At 45.9% G+C, this 13,421-nt stretch overlaps 1 protein-coding gene across 1 annotated transcript in view; it reads right to left on the reverse strand.

Annotated features, from left to right (window-relative positions):
* Positions 1 to 13,421, reverse strand: part of CDH1 (cadherin 1) — an 80,554-nt gene that overhangs the window by 28,263 nt on the left and 38,870 nt on the right. Inside the window, exons 3-4 of the mRNA XM_004459603.5 lie at positions 5,080 to 5,303; positions 5 to 148 (exon numbers count right to left, since the gene is read on the reverse strand). Of these exons, the coding sequence (XP_004459660.1) occupies positions 5 to 148; positions 5,080 to 5,303 (368 nt within the window). The remainder of the gene's footprint in view (positions 1 to 4; positions 149 to 5,079; positions 5,304 to 13,421) is intronic.

Here is a 13,421-nt window from a genome sequence, read left to right on the forward strand (position 1 = left end):
CTACCTGAACCAGCTTTTGAGGAAATGGGCCTTTTTGATTTTCGGGGCAGTTGATGGGAGGGATAACCCAGTCTCTTTTCTGCCTTCTGAGACTACCATGGGAGCTGGGAAATGTGAGCACTTCTGTCCGGGGTCCGGAGAGCAGGTCCTAAAAGGAAAAGAGATAAAAACAAAATGGGAAAATTCAAGAGACATACTTATTACAGGCCAGCAGTCCAGCCTCTGAGGACAGGGTGTGGTTTTAAATTAATGATACATTCCCTTGACAATGAAAAATTATATATACCTTTCTTAATCAATAGCAAAGAAACCCAAAAACCGAAAACCAATGAATCCCTTGGCCATATAAAAAAAGACTGTGCTCTCTCTTTTTTTTTTAAAGATTTATTTATTTCTCTCCCCTTCCCCCCCTACCACAGTTGTCTGTTCTCTGTGTCTATTTGCTGCGTCTGCTTCTGTTATTGTCAGCGGCACGGGAATCTGTGGTTTTTTTCCTTGTGTCATCTTGTTTTGTCAGTTCTCGGTGTGTGCGGCACCATTCCTGGGCAATCTGTACTTTCTTTCGCACTGGGTAGTTCTCCTTACAGGGCGCACTCCTTGCACGTGGAGCTCCCCTACGCGGGGGACATCCCTCCATGCCACAGCACTTCTTGCGTGCATCAGCACAGCGCATGGGCCAGCTCCACATGGGTCAAGGAGGCCCAGGGTTTGAACTATGGACCTCCCGTGTGGTAGACGGATGCCCTAACCACTGGGCCAAGTCCGTCGCCTGTGCTCTCTTTTGATCCTTCTTAGTGTCCAAAGTTCAAGTAATCATTATGCATACAAAATTATAAGTTAGAGGTGTTTGATATGATTTTTTTAAAAGATTTTATTTATTTCTCTCCCCATCCCTCCCTCTTCCCCCCCCCCCCAATCATCTGCTCTCAGTGTCCATTTGCTGTGTGTTCTTCTGCGCCCTCTTCCATTGTCAGGTGGCACCGGGAAACTGCATCTCTTTTTTTTTGCATCATCTTGCTGTGTCAGCTCTCCGTGTGTGCAGCACCACTCCTGGGCAGGCTGCGCTCTTTTCATGAGGGGTGGCTCTCCTTGCAGGGCACATTCCTTGCGCGTGGGGCTCCCCTACGCGGAGGCACCCCTGTGTGACACGGCACTCCTTGCGCGCAGCAGCACTGTGCATGGGCCAACTCACCACACAGGTCAGGAGGCCCTGGGTATTGAACCCTGCACCCTCCATATGGTAGGTGGACACTATAAGTTGAGCCACGTCTGCTTCCTAGACATGATTTTGTAAGTCCTTTCAAACCTGCATATCACAAGTCATTTTAATAGCAACATTATACTGACGATTTAATATCAGAGCTTATTCAACAACTAGACATCCAACTGTTTTCATTTTCCTTTTTTGTTTTTCTTGGGATACAGGTCCCCAAAGAGGAACTATCAGCCAAAATGTGTAAGTTTTGGGAATTGATGCTAAGAACCATTTAATAATCAATACAAATCCCTTAACCTCATAGTGACATTATATTTATATGGTTTCCATTTCAACAGAAGCTGTTGGGATGGGAACCAAAGACACCCTTTGAGACCTGTATTGAACAGTTTTCATGTGCAATAAAAATAACTTTATGCACACACAGGGAAATAAGATAGTTGAAGGTGGAATGAAACTACCTCCCAAATTGCTTAAGTGTTTTAAAGTGATTAGTGGTAACATGAGAAAGATCCTGGAGGACATATTTCCATCTCCCACTCTCCAAATACAGATACCTCAGTTACAGTGCCTGATCACTGTTTGCCAAGGTTGATTAAAGCCCTATTTCCTGTGGTGTTCTGTTGCTTTGGGTTTTTTGTTGGTTTTTTTTGATTCAAGATGCACAAGAGAGAGATGAGAAGTGACCAGATATCAACACAGAACCCTTCCCCAATCCTGTATGCTGGTCGTGCACACCCTCCTTAGAACACACGTGCACACACGCATATCATGCCCGCCGCTCCCCTCAGTTAGTCTCCCAGAGAGGCAGCCCCCCCCGGAGCCAGGCTGCCTGACTTTGAATCCTCACTACGCTACTTTCTCATCTAGGGCAGGGAGCTTAACCTTTAACAGGAGGTTAACATTAGCACCTACCTTCGACCTACGGTTCTTAGGAGGGTTAAATAAAATATTGCTATTTCATATGAGGCACACAGAACAGTGCCTGGCACACAGTAAGTGCTCAGTAAATGATAATGATCAAGATGGTAAGTTGCACTGGTTGGAAAACACTCAGCTATGGCTTTACTAAAGTCAGATTTGGGATTTGATCCTAGTACGGGAATGAAACATCAAACTCTCAACACTGGACCCTAAAGCCTTAAAATGACCATCTTGTACACCCAGCCTGAGCAAATGGGTATCAATGAATCAATGCAAATCCATTTCCCTTATTGAAAAGGAAGACAGAGTATGCCCTTACGACATCAGGACTGTAGAATATTTTCAAAGAATGGTAATAAATATGAGGAACACTGTGCTGGCAAAACATAACATTAACATTTTCATGTGTGAGATTTAAGGGAATCATGCCTAAATTAACTGAACATATAAAACAGAGAATAGGGCACAAGACTGAGGAATGCTACCCAACCCAAGTGAAAAAATTGAAAAGTTAGATTTCTTTTTTTTTTTAAGGTATTGTTTTTTTTAAGATTTAATTTATTTATTTCCCTCCCCCGCCCTGCCCCATTCCCCCATTGTCTGCTCTCTGTGTCTGTTCGCTGTGTGTTCTTCTGTGTCTGCTTGTATTCTCATGTGGCAGCTCCGGCAACCAATCCTGGGACCTTCCAGAATGGGAGAGAGGCGATTACTCTCTTGCACCACCTCATCTCCCTGTTCTGCCACGTCTTCTTATTTTCTCTCCTCTGCGTCTCTTGTTGTGTCATCTTGCTGTGCCAGCTCTCCGCGTTGGCCGGCACTCCTGTGCAGAGCGGCTTTCCCGTGCCGGGCAGCATTCCCACGCAGGGGGGCATCTCCTGCGTGGAGCAGCATTCCAGTGTGGGCCGGCACTCCGTGTGGGCCAGCTTGCCCTCACCAGGAGGCCCTGGGCATCGAACCTGGACCTCCTATATGACAGGAGCCCAACTGGTTGAGCCACATCTCTTTTCCCGAAAAGTTAAACTTCATCATAGTTGAATTAAAAGGGAACATTGCCACTCTTCCTCCTAATGCAGGACACCACCCAGCTCCACAAGAGTCCTCTGATCCAGAAATCAAGCACGGCAGGCTTCACACCAACTCTGGCCGTGTCTGACATCTACCACTCAAAATCCATTCTTCCTTTTTTATTTAAAAGAGAAAACAAAAACAAAAACAAGTTTTTCATCCAGCAATATATCCAAGCAAGTAACAGATCCTATTTCCTATATTCCCTCTTGCAGCTAAGTGTGACTACATGACTAAATTCTGGCCAATGAGATGCAAGCAGAGTGTTGCTTGAGAGCTACACAAAAGCTTCTTAAAAGGCTGACAGACAACTAAGTAATGCCTTCGTGTGCTTGTCCCTTTTCTCCTTCTAATCAGCTAGAATAAAGATGTGATGGCTACTGTTCCTGCAGCCACCTTGGATCATGAGGTCTGCTTGACGATGTGCTGAGGCTGGCAGAGAGGAGATGGGCTCCTGGTGACTGTGAAGTCACTCTTGGCCATGCTCAACTTACCCATAGACTGAAAGAGAAACACTCTATTTTGTTTAAACTCCTATAATTTGGAATTTTCTATAATATATACTGGTACCTGATCCTGATACAGCAGACATGAAAGCAAAATTGGCAGAGATGGGGAGGAAAAGTTGAGGCTGTCTCTTGGCCATAAAAGAGGACACCACACATAGCTGTCCAGCAAGAATTCACTGTGCTGAACTCCTCATGTGAATGATGGGGACAATCCCAGACTTGAGTCAAGGAGTTAGGTTGATGTAATATAAAAGCAATTCCTTATTTTTATTCTGGTCTGCCCATTTATGCCAGGGAGAAAAATTAGATCAGAAAGACGATATTCAGTTCTGGAATCTCAAGAGTCGTCAAGGGCAAAAAACGGGGCCAGCCTGAAAGGCCTTGGCCCTTGTGATGTACCCCACACTTCCAAAGCAGTAATCAGGGTACAACTAGAATGACCTGTAGGGAGACATTTAGTTAGGAAGTGCCATGGAAGGAAGATGCTTTTTACCCAGGGCAACAGTTTTGAAACTAGCAAAGGCACTTGGCTCTGGATAACAAGCCCCAGAAATATTCTGGCCAAGAACCAAGGCAGATATGCATCCTTTCCATCCATGGCCGCTCCATCTAACCATCCAGTCAGTGTTTGCTGGGCGCCTGCTATGCGCTCGGCCTATCCCCAGGTGCTGCAAATACAGTGGGAAAGGCTCTTGTGGAGGTTACAGTCCAATGGGGCAAAAGCTTCCCACTGGTTATTCTCCTGCTTTGCCTAGACCCGTCCCACTAGAAATACCAAGAGCAAAATGATCAGAGACTCCATCTCTTATTCCTTCTTCCTCCAGCAGGGGAATGATGAGAAGTATTAACAGTGACTAAGTGTTTCCTGTGCACCCAGCACAGCTCTAAGCATTTTCCATATTATTAATTCATTCAGTCTTCATTATTCTCCCCATTACACAGATGAGGAAACCGAAGCCTAGACAGCTTAAGTAATTTGCCTGAGGCTATCTAGGAGTAAATGGCAGGTCCAGGCAGTACCTACAGGCTTACCCACTATTCTGTACCACCTGTAGAAGTAAAGGTAATGACAACTTGCCATTACCCCACCTCTAAAAAAATACAGCACAAATTAGTTTAGCAAGCCCAACAGTGGTTCTCAACGGGGGGTGATTGTGCCTCCCAGGTAACATTTGGAAATGTCTGGACACATTTTTGGCTGTCACACTGGGGGATACAGCACTGGCATCTAGTGGGTAAAGACCAGGCGGCCCCCCAGAACAAGGAATTATCCAGCCTAAAATGTCAATGATGCCAAGAATGAGAACCACTGACCCGACACAGACTGAAATAAATAACGAACTTCTAAGAAACACTCAAACGTACATGATGATGATGGTGGTGGCGCTGGTGCCCCGCCGTCTTCAGCGTGATTCTGGTGGAGAGCTTTCTGCGGGTGGAGTCCCACGCAGAGACCAGAAAACTGGTCTCTGGATTATGAAGTTGTAGAGGCCGTGTAACTGTAACCACGCCATCTGTGGCCACGTTGAATCGAGTGTCACTAGAAAAATAGGCTGTCCTTGGTCGACCTGTGCATCCTTCAAAACTCACTGCAAAAATCAGGAGATTGGGCAGATTAAAGACGAGAGTATTCTTCCTTCAAAAAGAACTCGATTCACCCACCAAAAATCGGGCTCACATATACAAGCACACACACAAAACATACCTAAAATCTGGCCATAGAACAGCAAAGATTTCAAAGGAGTCTATGTCGTTATGTTCTTCATAATTATAACTGATAACTGTGATGTGAACGTTTTCTCACTGACTTGCAAAGTGCAAAGAGTAACCTTTCTAGAAAGTAACTTGTCTTTTTCAATAACAACAAACCAGCAACATCTCCTTCGCAGAGACCGATAAGACTCTCACTAGCATGAAAAAGGACCACTAAAATAACTGAAGCAGAATACTGATTGAGTCTAAAATTTAGAGAATTGAGATAAAGTGAGATACTAATAAGTTACATAGCTAATAAGTGGCAGGTAGGAACAGAGAGCCAGCATGGTGTAGTAGCTAACAGGATGGACTCTAGAACCAGACTGCCCAGGTTCAAATCCCAACTTAATAGCTCTGTGGCCTTGGATATGTTATCTAACCTCTCTTGTGCCTCATTCTACCCAGTTGTACAATTGGAATGATAATAGTACCTACCTCCTTACATAAAACAGTGCTTGGCACATAAATGATGTTAGAACTTAAGTAAAAACAAAAACAAAAACAAATATAACTTTGCACATTTATTTAGCTACCGTAAGTATTCCATAAAAATATTAAGTGTAAATATTTATTGAGCACTTATTATATGCTTATTACCTGAAGCTTGTCTCTAAGGCACAGAGGGGAAACTGATCTCTCAGCTAGGAGAGTTAACAAAAATTTCCTAGGAAAGAGAATCTTCAACTGATCATAGAGGGTGGCACGACACAGGCAAAAGATGGAAAAGGACTACTTGGGTCAAAGAATATTATGACAAATGGCTTAGGGATAAAGTTATTTAAAACTTTATAGCTATCGAAGTATGAAAACGTCATTGTGGGAAAGATGGACAAATACATGACCCAATAGTCAGTAAAAAGTAATAGGTAGTAGTAAGTGCTAGATGCAAAGGATTTAAAGAGGGTGATGCGAGAGTGATGGGGTTGGGGACATCTGGGTGTAACTCGTTGACTGGTAAGGACAGGACTTCCTGAGGCAGAGGCTCTGGAGCTGAGACCCGAAGGAGCCAGCTTTGCAGAAACCTGCTCCAGAGCTTTCATTCCGGGAAACTCCAGTGGGCCTATTTTCCTCCCTTTCAAATAAATGACCCTCTCCAGTGGAATTTCTATCTCATCCAAGTGCTTTTTAAAATAATGCCTGCTCTTCGGCAGATTTTACAAGGCTACCGCTCGGTTCAAGAGGATCATGTTTTGGCCAGAAAGCCCTAAAGCCAGCCCGTCATTTCTTCCACCAGGGGGCACCCTTGCAAAGTGTTTTGAAGCCCACAGCCCAGCCCTCCAGCCCTGGCCAGAGAAAATGAAGACAGTGTTTGGGGGTAACAGGGTGGGGACGGCGATTATCCCTGTTTTGAAGATGAAGACTCTGAGGCTCAAAAAGGTGAAGAAACTTCCCCAACGTCCTTTAACTAGCAATAAATGGCAGAGCTGGGACCGGCCCTTAGCATGGCTTTCTTACACTCACGGAAGGCACTCTCTCTCTGGAGGAGCCCTTGCTAGGGGCTTGGCTGTTTTTAAAAGTTGATTCTGCCTCAAAGCTAGGATTGCAGTGTAGAAATCTGAGGCTACCTCTTCCTGCAGTAGCTAAGAGACTGCTACCTGGCAAATAAATAAACTGAGCAACCAAACCAAGAAGAGTTAGTTCACAGGAAGGGTGACAGGTCCTTCCAAGAAACACTCTCACCCAACCCTCCCTCCCAGTTGGTAAAGTCAAAAACATGCCCCCTACCCCTACCCTTCCTGCTTGCTGGCTGTATTAACTCCCTTCCCATACTGGGCAGGGGACAGAGGTGAGGGAAGGCAGAGGGAGAAACTGTAATTCAGGATGGGAAGAAAGGGCTGGTCTCAGAGTCTGGGCCTTGATTATAAACCCAGATTCTGCCATGTTTCTTGCTGGATGGTCTTAAAGCAAATTGCTTAACCTCTCTGGGCCTCAGTTTCCTCCACAGTGAACGTGTAACAACAGTCCAGCCTACCTCTCCTGGGTTTTGTGAAGATTAACCAAGAGGAAGAATGGATCATATTTTGAAAGCTAAAGAGCAAAAATGGAAGAGGATTAATAATGACTATTATTTCCATGTATTTGGGCAGACAAACTGGAAGACAAGTATTTGGGAAATGAATAGACGAATCATAATATGACAATGGAAGAAGATATGCCAAGTCCCTAAAGTCTAGTGGATCCAGTCCTTGAAGTTTAAAATAGCAAATTCTTTTCAAAGGAGCGAAACAAGCCATTTTCTTCTGCCCTTCTCCCGCCCCCCTCACCTCCTCCCACCCCTGCACACACTGAAAGGAGGGACGAGGTGCCTGGACTGGGTCTGGGGGCTTCTCTTGTAAGCAGGGAATGAGAGCCGCCCTCCTTTACCAAACTAAATTCCTTTCCTCTGCAGCCCCAAACCTGGGCAGTGAAAGTCAGGACAAGCAGGACTGGACTTGCCAAGGGTGGCGGCCTGAAAAAAATGAAAATGGCTTTGCAAATTACACACAAGGTGCTTAACCTGCTTTGGGGTATCTTGTCTTAACAGTAGCCAGGCCCCACCTATGAGAAGTGACAGAAGTGTGGTAGGCAGCCACTACCTGAATTTCTAGGTTGTCAAGACTCATTATCTTCCCCTGCAACCTGATCTTCTGGGCTGATAAATCCAAAGTTTTAAGAAAGACTGAGATGAATTTCCAGCTCTCAGAAGGTTCCCAGAAACTCACTTTAACCCTTCACTTTGACCTTGGTGAGGGTGGGGCAACGTCTCTGTGCCATAGTGAACTGCTAAGGCCAGCAAGTGGAAGGAAGCAAGGATGGCAAAATGTTGGAACTGGAGGCTCGTATGTGGAGGTTGCATATATTTGAACATTTCCATGAGAAAAAGTTAAATAAAAATAAAGTCATCAGGGAAAAGTGGATGTGGCTCAAGTGACTGGACTCCCACCAACTACATGGGAGGTCTGTGGTTCGGTTCCCGGTGCCGCCTAAAAGAAGACAGCGAGCCATTGCAACAGGAAGAGACGGCAACCTGACATGGCAAGAGGATGCAACAAGAGACACAAGAAGAAAAACATAATGAGAAACACAACAAAGCAGGGAGCAGTGGGTCCCAGTGCCTCCTAAAGAGGAGCAGGACAGCAAGCTGGCATGATGAGCGGATGCGACAAGATGACGCAACCAGAGACACAAGAGAAAAAACTACCGATACTATCTATAACCCAGCATGACCAGTTATTTGGTGGCTTGGTCTAGAAACCAAATCCCAGTGATAAGAGCCAGGAACTTGGCCTTCTTTAGATGGGCAAATCTTTGCATCACAATTCTATCAGTCCCAGCACCAAAAACCACAGCTTCCACTGATAGCTTCGGCTACTGCCTACTGACTATTTTACTAATATTTTGAACATGTATACAACACTGACCATTTTGTGTCCCTTGTCCATGCTGGGGATGGAGGCACCAAGGCTCCTAGACAGGTCTAACACCAAAGTGAGTGCCCTTCCCGTGTGTAAAATGAGGCCAGGCCTTCCAGCAATAATGAAAAGGAATACTTATTATGAAAACAAATAAACAAGACAAAACAAATAACAAAAAGAAAAGGCATTCCAGAACACTATGGGATTCTACACACCAAGGGGTTACCAGTGATTGGGGTGAAAGTGGGAGGGGGGATTGAAAGAAGTAGGGTTGGAGGAGGGTGGGTGGGAGGCAGGTTTTTAAAAACATTTTCTCACTTATCTTTGTATTGGATTGCCTGATACAATAAGAATCAAGTACTATTGTGCACTTTGGAGGGCCTGTGTGCTTTATGAATATGTATCAATAAAACTGATTTTTTAAAAAGAATGGATTATTTGCATAATGACACAAAGAATCACTTTTCTAAAAACATAAGAATTACTGTTTTTTCAAGGGCCTTTAACACGCTATGACTCTCCCGCGTTGTCATTCACCTACAACCCCCCATTTTCTAGCCTATTTGGCAGACACAGCAGCTTGAAACAGAGGACCCTGGAAGAGATGACTGGAGTTCAAATAAAAATTAAACACAAGCTCACGAAAAGCTGTTGGTCCCAGGGGCAGGCTTCAAGTGCTCAGCCAACATTCCTTGCTTGGCATTGTCATCATGCCACGGAACAGGCCCGCTTTAAGGATTCTGCTGCTTCTCCCACCCCCGGCCCAGCCCCAGAACTGGAATGTGAGTGGGTCAGAGCAAGAAAGTCTCAAAAGCCTGTATATATTTCCAGGAGCCACAGCAATTTAAGGACAGGAGCCTGCTATATCAAAGGCTGCTAGCCATAGTTGAGTTATTTGGTAACCTGTGGGATAATCCAGTTTTTTAAAAGAAACTACTTGAAGGGAAACGGACTTTGGCCCAGTGGTTAGGGCGTCCGTCTACCATATGGGAGGTCCGCGGTTCAAACCCCGGACCTCCTTCACCTGTGTGGAGCTGGCCATGCGCAGTGCTGATGCGCGCAAGGACTGCCGTGCCACGCAAGGGTGTCCCCCGCGTGGGGGAGCCCCACGCGCAAAGGAGTGCGCCCGTGAGGAAAAGCCGCCCAGCGTGAAAAGAAAGTGTAGCCTGCCCAGGAATGGCGCTGCCCACACTTCCCGTGCCGCTGACGACAACAGAAGCGGACAAAGAAACAAGACGCAGCAAATAGACACCAAGAACAGACAACCAGGGGAGGGGGGGGGGGGGGGGGGAATTAAATAAATAAATCTTTAAAAAAATAAAAAATAAAAAAAAATAAAAGAAACTACTTGAAAGTAGTGTTTTCCCTACTTTATACAAAGGAATGCATTATAGATTGTTTCCCTCTCATCCGAACGCATTTCCCACAGCCAAGACCAAAGAGAACAGCTTTTAGCTTTATTCCAAGGACCATTTGAACTTGAGGACTCAGCCTCAGGAAGAGAAATTTATACACATGACCTTGACAAGATCAGAGTCTTCTGAAGCTCTTGGGGGGTCATGCTGCCACTGTGTATCCCCAAACCAACAGTGACAGTTCCTAACTTAACTTCTGAAGATAAAAAGACAAGGAGTCCCGGGTTCAATCCCTGGTACCTCCTTAAAAAAAAAAAAGATGGGAGTTTAACGTGATGATCGAAAGTAACGTTGGGGAGACAGACAACTCATTTAGCCAGGCCATTTTTCTTTTTGCTGGTTAAGAGTGGCCATTTCTAACACCAACCAGAAAGTTCTAACACTTCCAGATACCACCACCACTTTTAACATTTCTTTCTAGATTGATCGTTTTCTTGGATGGCATATCTTTCATTGATGGGTGATCACAAAATTCCTGAACATTACAGGTTTATTGAACATCCAAGCTCAGCAGAAAACATAATTAGCATTTTACAATCTACTAATGATGTTTAAAAATGGGAGGGAAAGGACCAGTCTCCAATTTGCCCACATTTGGGGAACATTGAGAGGGAAGACTGTCTTTTTATCCCAAAGTCTCTAACTGTATATATCCATTAGCTACTGAGAAATATGGACAACAAATACCTAATAACCTTATTAAATACAGCAGCCCTGGGAGGTAGGGATTTAGTATCACTAGCTTTAGAAATGAGGAAACTGAGGCTCAGAGAGGTAAAGGGACTTGGCCAAATCACACAGTTCTTAAATAGCAGAGCCTGTGGTCTGATGCCACTGTCAAGACCAGGTCTTGACGGGAAAGCTAAGTTTGATGAGGTTTTGCTGATTGAATGGGTACTGGGAAGTCGGTTCCCACAAAGAATGGGCTAGTCGGAGAGTAAACAGAATGGGAATAATAGCAAAGATCCTTCTTTCTATTTCTCTTTGAAATGAACCCACTTCCAGACCTCAGAAAAACAAGGAGATCCAGACAGCCACGCAAAGGAAGTTTTAGGCTTCAGATGCAACAGCGTTCCACCTTAGGTCACCACGCTGCAAAGCTCCAGTACATCAAGGGTTCCTCTAATCCGCCCGCTTTAATTTCAAGGATATTTTCTGGGGAAGATAAGCAGCTTGGGACATATCAGGTTGCACAAACACAGCTTCCAGCCCATGTCCACAAGGCCCGGGCAACGCGCTCCGGGAGCATCCGGCCCGGGCGCCCCCGCCCCACCGTCAAATCTCCCTCCTGACAGGCAGCTCCCAAGGGATCCCAGGGATGGGAAGCTCGTTCTCATGAAACTTACCAAGTTCCTTCTCCCAACCCCCCCTCCCCAAAATGTACTTGTCCAGAACAAATTCTGTGTGGTCTCTGTCTTCATTAGTTTACACTCTGAAAAGAGACGTCAGCACTGCCTGGATAGGCAGCAAGGAGCAAAGCCTCCTCTGCTTCTTTCCATCAGAACAGACTAGAGTGGAGAGCAGGAGAACATGAGGCTAACATTCAGGGAAAAGCAGCCCAGGCCCATCTCCCCTGGTGAAGGGCAGGCAGCAAGGATGAAGGGTAATCCATCCCCCTTGACTCGCCCCCTTGTTTGCAGGTCACTCATGCAGTCTGGGTCATTTGGGTGGTGTGTTTTGCTTCTCAGGATGGATTCTGCTCAGGACAATCCTTTTTCATTCCCTGAAAGCAAACGCCATCGATGTAAACAGAATCAGCCCTGTGCTGACTCACTCTAAAGGTCTAAATGGCACTTATGGAGTCAGTGAAAAGCCAGTGCAAATATGTTTGTAGGATTACATTTGTGTTAATGAGGACAAGCTGAGGTAGATTCAGACCCTGGCCTCGCATCTCAAGGCACGTTATTTTAACCTCCCTCAAGCCTCGATTCCCCATTCTGTAAAATGGAGACATTCTGCCTCCCTCAAGGGTTTGAAGATTCTTGTGTTCATTCAACACACACATATATATATATCTTTAAAGATTTATTTATTTATTTAATTCCCCCCCTCCCCCGGTTGTCTGTTCTCTGTGTCTGTTTGCTGGGTCTTGTTTCTTTGTCTGCTTCTGTTGTCGTCAGCAGCACGGGAAGTGTGGGCGGTGCCATTCCTGGGCAGGCTGCACTTTCTTTCGCACTGGGCGGCTCTCCTTACGGGTGCACTCCTTGAGCCTGGGGCCCCCCTACGTGGGGGACACCCCTGCGTGGCAGGGCACTCCTTGTGCACATCAGCACTTCGCATGGGCCAGCTCCGCATGGGTCAAGGAGGCCCGGGGTTTGAACCACGGACCTCCCATGTGGTAGACGGAAGCCCTAACCACTGGGCCAAAGTCCACTTCCCATCAACACCTATTTATTGAGCCTTTACGTTTGACCGGAGCAGCCCTCTAAAGCCTGGGGAATACATCAGTGAACCAGGCAAGGTCCCTGCCCTCATGGAACTTACACTCCAGGAGAGAAGAAAAAAATATCAAGTGAATTAATCTACATTAGGCATGAGAAATGTAATGGAGGAAAATAAGGCAGGTAAGGGGAGCTCCTGTGCTAAGTGCTTTCTGCAGAGCTGCGAGTAAAGGGGGAGGCTTAATGAGTACAGGAAGGGTCATCTGAACAGAGGGTGCAAGGCGCCAGGCAGTGAGGCCTGCCCTGCCTTCCAGGCCTGCGCAAGTCCCTCATGTCTACTGTCTACTGCCCCTCATGTCTACAGTCTACTGCGGCCTGGTCCTGTTCAAGATCCAGCCTCCAGGGCGACAGGTGACAATCCTTGCTAGCAGATTTAGTGTCAAGTGAGCACAAGGCTCCCCCCTACCCCCCACCCTGCAGGGGCCTAAGGTCAGCGTTAGTTCCGGCTCCTTCAGGCCCAAAAGGTCCCAGGGCTTCCCCACCCCCCTTGTCCTTTTTTGAGAACAAGGCAAGAAACACAAATAACTCAGTTTGAAATCATTTCCTTTCCAGGCCTCTCCTGGACAGTACAGAAACTGTTAGTAAAACCTCACCCAGATGGGAAGTTAAGGCTTAAAATGTACGAGGTCCTCTCTGAAATGATGGACATGTTTTGGTAATGAATGGTGGTGATGATGGCATAATGTCTTGAATGTAACTAA

Source organism: Dasypus novemcinctus, chromosome 18 (assembly GCF_030445035.2).
Source record: "Dasypus novemcinctus isolate mDasNov1 chromosome 18, mDasNov1.1.hap2, whole genome shotgun sequence".
Lineage (NCBI taxonomy): Eukaryota > Metazoa > Chordata > Mammalia > Cingulata > Dasypodidae > Dasypus > Dasypus novemcinctus.